Source organism: Lolium rigidum, chromosome 1 (assembly GCF_022539505.1).
Source record: "Lolium rigidum isolate FL_2022 chromosome 1, APGP_CSIRO_Lrig_0.1, whole genome shotgun sequence".
Taxonomy (NCBI): Eukaryota; Viridiplantae; Streptophyta; class Magnoliopsida; order Poales; family Poaceae; genus Lolium; species Lolium rigidum.
In genome coordinates this window covers 102,713,468-102,718,986 of record NC_061508.1, presented here as the reverse complement: position 1 = coordinate 102,718,986, position 5,519 = coordinate 102,713,468, and the positions used below count along the sequence as shown (strand labels likewise).

The window sequence follows — 5,519 nt, the reverse complement described above, 5'->3', positions numbered from 1 at the left end:
GTTCTAAGTTATTTTTTTCTTTTTTTCGAAAAGGAGGTTGGAACCCCTGGCCTTTGTATCGATGTGATGCACACAGCCTTTCCTAGGTTCTACGTAGAACCAGGGATGGCACCAATGTTTGGTTGCATCACTCGCTGGAGTTTGTTTCTCAGGTGTTGTTAGCTGATTGTAATCCTATTCATGGGTAACGAAGATATTCTCCTCCTCCACCCAAAAAAGTTGTACTGTATGATATCAAGGAGTCATTCTTAGCTTGAAGCATTAGTGAAATCTGTAATTGACAATCATTGGAAGCATGCATGTCAGCTACGTCAATGAAGCCTTACCCTTCTCTTTACTTTCAGTATATTACAACCAATCAGTTCCTTTGGAGTATTCTGCAACTTCCTGACATTATCCGTGCATCCCTTCCTTTTATCTGACTACAGTATTACACAGGTCCCCTGAAGTAGTGTTCCTACCATTTTGGCTTGCAGGTTACAAAAGATGGCTGCCCAGTTATCTTCCACGATGACTTTATCCTCACCCAAAGAACTGTATGTTCTTTCCATCCATTCATAGTGCTGCCATTTCTTGTTTATGCACTATCCTTCGTTTATTGCAAGGAAAACTCTCCAATAACCTTTTATAACGGGCAATGTGTGTAGGAGGCTTTATATGAAAGGCGTGTTACTGATCTTCTACTGGAAGAGTTCCTTTCATATGGGGTACAAAGAGAATCCCACAAGGTGTCTTGTCCCTTCAATCTGTTGGATTTTTCCTGCATAGAGTTAATTGGTGTGTGATCAAAACGCCATAGTGTTCACTTTGTAATCGCCCGTTCAGGTCTCCAAGCCCTTACTTAGACGGATGGAAGATGGGAGGATCCTTACTTGGAGCATAGAAGAAGATGATTCTCTCTGCACATTGCAGGAAGTCTTCGAACATATCAGTCCCCATCTGGGATTTAACATTGAGCTAAAGTTTGATGACAACATTATCTATCCGAGTGGCACCCTTAGCTGTGCTCTTCAAGCTGTATTGCAAGTATGAATTTTTGCCCTTGTTATGATATCAATTAATTTGTGTACAATCATTTGGTCACTGTGATGTGATGATCATAACGCCCTTAAATGCTCTGGTAGGTTGTTTTTCAGCATGCTGGCACCAGGCCAATCTTTTTCTCAACATTCCAACCTGATGCGGCACGGATAGCACGGGAACTCCAAAACGTATATCCTGTCAGTACACCTTGAAACCTTCTGTGTTCTTTGTTTGTATTATTTTACTTGCTGAAAGTTTCCTCAACTCTGCCTCCTTTTCATGTCAAAAAAAAAAAAAAAAAACTCTGCCTCCTTTTGAGAGAAAAGAAAAATCTGAAATTCTAGTTCGCTAATAGTATTACACCTATTTCATGTGTGATTTTGCACAATGCAATGAATAACATTTCCTATGTCAACACGGTCTCTTTGAAACTTTTTTTTTTCTATTAGGTACTGTTCTTAACAGAAGGGGGAACAGCTAAATACAATGATGAGAGAAGGAACTCACTTGACCAGGCTATCCGAGTATGCCAAGAGTATGACTTGCATGGGGTCGTCTCAGAAGTGAGAGGGGTTCTGAAGAATCCCTCAGCAATTCTCAAAGCTCAAGAATCCAACCTTGCATTTCTCACCTATGGGCAGCTCAAGTAAGCAGTACATTTTAAGCATGCATTCAGGGTTCTTGGATCTTTTATCAGTTAGCCTTTGTTATGTCCTCAGCAATCTTACAGATTTCCTGGATTTATTGGTTGCATCTGCAGTAACGTGCGGGAGGCTGTTTACCTCCAGCATCTGATGGGTGTGAATGGTGTCATTGTTGATCTAGTGGAGGAAATCTCGAATGTCGTGGCAGAATTCAGTAAACCCAGCCTCAGCCAGAGCACGTTCAGTAACAGTTCTGGCATAGGAATGCACGAGGCCTTCTCACAGCAGCAGCTGGGGTTCTTGCTCCGGCTTATACCTGAACTGATTCAGCAACCACACTGAAGGATGAATATAACACTAGTCTAGAAGGTACATACTAGAGCATTGTTGTTATAAATAGATATGATTCCATAGCATGCCGATAGTGGCATTATCAGGAAATTATTCTGCATGTAATGATCGATCAATCTTGTTGCAAATGTGTGCATAACAACTTTGTTAACCACAAGAACAACAGTGCTTTGCCATAATATTATGAAATATTACTAGATTGTAGTTTGAACTACCAGTTCTTAATGATAAAGCATTTGCTTGATTTTTTTAGATTATGGACGCTTTGTCACTCCTGGCCTCTGCATCAAGGTGATGCATAAACTTAACTTATCAGTACAACATTTATTACAAGTCACCAAAACAGTATCCTAACGAAAAGAGGGATCGACCAACAAAGAGATTATAAAAAGGTACTCCCCTTAATATAAGATGTTTCATCAAGCTAATTTAGTTTGCCAAAGCGTCTTATATTAGGGAGCAAAGGATGTATTTGACATGCCATGCAAGATAACTCTAAAGACTAAGAAGCCTATCATGGGCTTGCCATCCATACCAGGACATAAACCTCTCACTCGAGCTTCATGGCGTCTAGCTCGATCAGTCCCCTGTGCTGCACCTTGTGTTACACCACCCACGACTACAGCAAGCTAGTACACGATAGTAACATGAAGAATGAAGTTTCCTTTTGTCTTTCATTGGTCCAGGCCAAGCCAATAGATTCACACTTTTGGAAGGGCATCATGAGAGTTAAAAATAATTTCATTCAGCTAGTTCGTTTCGTTTTGAGAAAGGTGAATTAGTTTGATTTTGGGAGGACAAGTGATTAGGCATACACTGTCTTCGGTCTCATACCTGGTACCCGTGACTTTTTAATACTGTTAGACATAATCATGCCACGGTAGCCAATGTTCTTGGGACAACGAACTCTCAGCAGGTAATCAGGCAGATATAAGTTGGACACTTCTAGGTCAAGGCTTAGCTGATTGGAGCTAACTTAGTCGACTAGTTTTAAAAAGATGGAAACGGCGCGTTGTCTGAATTTCATGTGTAGAGGCCGCCAGGCCGCATCTACATAATGGGTGGGGCTGTTTGTGGATTAGAAGAAGAAACTTGAAACTTAGTCTACCTGAAATCATATGGCTTTGAGGTCCCTTTGCAGGACATGCAGTTGCCCATACCAGTAGTTACATGGCATACTTTTGGACCGCTATAGCTTTCTTCTCTTAAGTCCGAAGGAACTCGGCACGTATGGTTCTGCTTCTGCATGTCCCACAGTCACAAGCACTGGATGTGTAAAATAACCACAATTATGTGCACATGGTGCATTGCTCATTGTCCCTTTACCGACCTGAACCGAATCCCTGACGCACCACCAACTCTTCCAATTCAAGAAATCCATCTTTCGTGTGACCCTTCTCTATCTATACCTGGACAGGAAAAGGAAGGTGACTCACATCACATGTATGCTTGGTCAGCAAAAAACAAAGCAGACGCTCATCATTTTTTCTCTCCTTCTGACCATTAAAGAAAGACAAGGCCTCTCATTTTCGATGAGGAGCCTCACAACAGCTAAAATTAGAAGAGACAACCTATCACCTTCTGTCCTGTCTGTTTTACTTAGTCTGGCCTAGAATATTCATAGTCTTTTCTTCGCAACTAGAATGTCGGCGACCTAACCGCGCGCCTATTGGCAGGTGACGGGGGAGGAAGGAGGAGGGGGTTTCCCTCAAGACAAAGGCACCAGCCTAATCTGTCTTACCAATCTTGCCTGGATTCTTGATGCTGTCTTGGCTTCTTTCAGCTATCAGTAATTTACTACTAGTCATATGCTATTGTGTGCCCCATGCAGATTGATTATAGATTGGGTAAGAGTGGAGGAGTTGCTTCGTTGACAAGGTCACCAGACAGATTAGTCAGAGGCATGCACCCCCACTCCAAAGGCATTGACAGTGGGCTACACTGCGTGTGGGGTGCCTAAGAAAGCAACCTGAAAAGGAATTTGTATGGGTGTGGTGCATCATGCTTTGGAAAAAAAATTGTACACCTTGTAGGCTTTAGCTTTCATTCGCGGGGTGTTCGATTCAGATGTTCACATTGCTATTGCCTATACCCTCGTACTCCTTACGCACGGCTGATTGGTGTCATATCTCGTTTTGTGAAAAAAGTTATGACACGACGCATGATAATGACACCGGAGTATTTGTTACGGTGTGGAGCAAATGTGATTCATCATGTTCTGAAGAAAAGCGGTACCTAATTCAGGATTTAGCTTTCACTAATGGGGGTTAAGAAATTCTAATGCTCACATTGCTAGTGCGGTTATGACTAACAATTATGGTGTCGAATTATCGAGCTATTGCGTCATACTACCATTTTTCACATTTAAAGGCTTTGGCAGTCGGAGATGGCTTCCCAGGGAGAAATGCTGCATATTTCTTGATGTTCATATGATTGGTCTTTACCTAACTGCTGATGGGTAGCTTGCTTACCTGCTTATTCTCTGCAAGGATTCCAAATTCTTGCTTTTTGTTCAAGGAAAAAGTGACATCACATATCACTAAGTTTGATTGGGCTTAATGAAACGACCCCCTCCTAATTCATTGCCAGTCTACCAGAACAAGATCTCAATCCAGATGTTCTCACTAGTCCAACCTTCACGGCATCCAACTGAAAACCTGTCCATGGGAACACGCGTTGTTGAGCCGATACTGGTGGCAACAAATCGATGGAAAACTGATTATCAATTACTGTATTTTTCGGCACCTGCCTTTTGTTGTCAACGGTGGTCAAATTATGGGTTCTGTCAACAGATAGCACCTAGTACCTGGTTTAATTGCTGAGAATGACATGTTGCTTGGCCAAGCCAACTTCTGCCTAACCCTGTCCCCTTTTGCCAACTGAAATTGAAGAGATTCATACATTTTGTAACTTTCATTTAATTGGTGTATTTTCCTGTTATCCTCTGTTAATATTGGTTTCTGAAATGAAATGTCAGAATACATCTCCAAATCTGTTACTGCAATTGTTTCCTTGATGTGTTCAAATATATTCATTATGATAGAGATGGTTTGGAACAATATTCTCTCTCCATTTGACCATGAGAAGATTGTTCTTGACATGTTCTGCATATAAACATCTCAGATGAGATAGGCAAGCCGACTATGGCGTATTCAGCATAATTTTAAGAAGTACGCGACTAGACTGCAAAGTATCATTTGGTGTATAGAAGCTGAAAGAGCATTTAAAAAATATTTGACCAATGTTTTCAACTATGTGCAGGAACAGGTGAATGTGTTCACCTCCTGCGTATAAGGGCTGCCTTGTCCAAAATCTGATCCTAATTAGCTAAGCGCTCTAGGTTGACACGATGCTTCATGATCCTATATCTTTTCTTTAATATATTTTTGACGTTTTACTTATAGAAAAAAGTGCAACATGTGTTGCAAACGAGCTATTTTTCTCATCCTATGTGTTTAGGTTTAGATTAAATGGGGGCAAGGCCGTAGCCAGTTTGGTACT

General features: G+C 41.3%; 1 protein-coding gene across 3 annotated transcripts; it reads left to right on the top strand.

The window, feature by feature from the left end:
* The first annotated feature begins 19 nt into the window (after positions 1 to 19).
* LOC124703895 (glycerophosphodiester phosphodiesterase GDPD1, chloroplastic-like) lies at positions 20 to 3,827 on the top strand. Of its 3 annotated transcripts, none has more exons than XM_047236285.1 (7): positions 20 to 536; positions 648 to 728; positions 826 to 1,026; positions 1,125 to 1,220; positions 1,473 to 1,669; positions 1,784 to 2,036; positions 3,695 to 3,827. In XM_047236285.1, the coding sequence occupies exons 3-6, from the start codon at positions 850 to 852 to the stop codon at positions 2,007 to 2,009; spliced, it is 696 nt and encodes a 231-aa protein (XP_047092241.1). In that variant the 5' UTR covers positions 20 to 536; positions 648 to 728; positions 826 to 849; the 3' UTR covers positions 2,010 to 2,036; positions 3,695 to 3,827. The 3 variants fall into 3 exon arrangements, with proteins under 3 accessions (XP_047092241.1, XP_047092173.1, XP_047092119.1); XM_047236217.1 differs by lacking the exon at positions 3,695 to 3,827 and adding an exon at positions 2,272 to 3,652 and having other exon boundaries at positions 21 to 536; XM_047236163.1 differs by lacking the exon at positions 3,695 to 3,827 and having other exon boundaries at positions 21 to 536; positions 1,784 to 2,215.
* Positions 3,828 to 5,519: the final 1,692 nt, after the last annotated feature.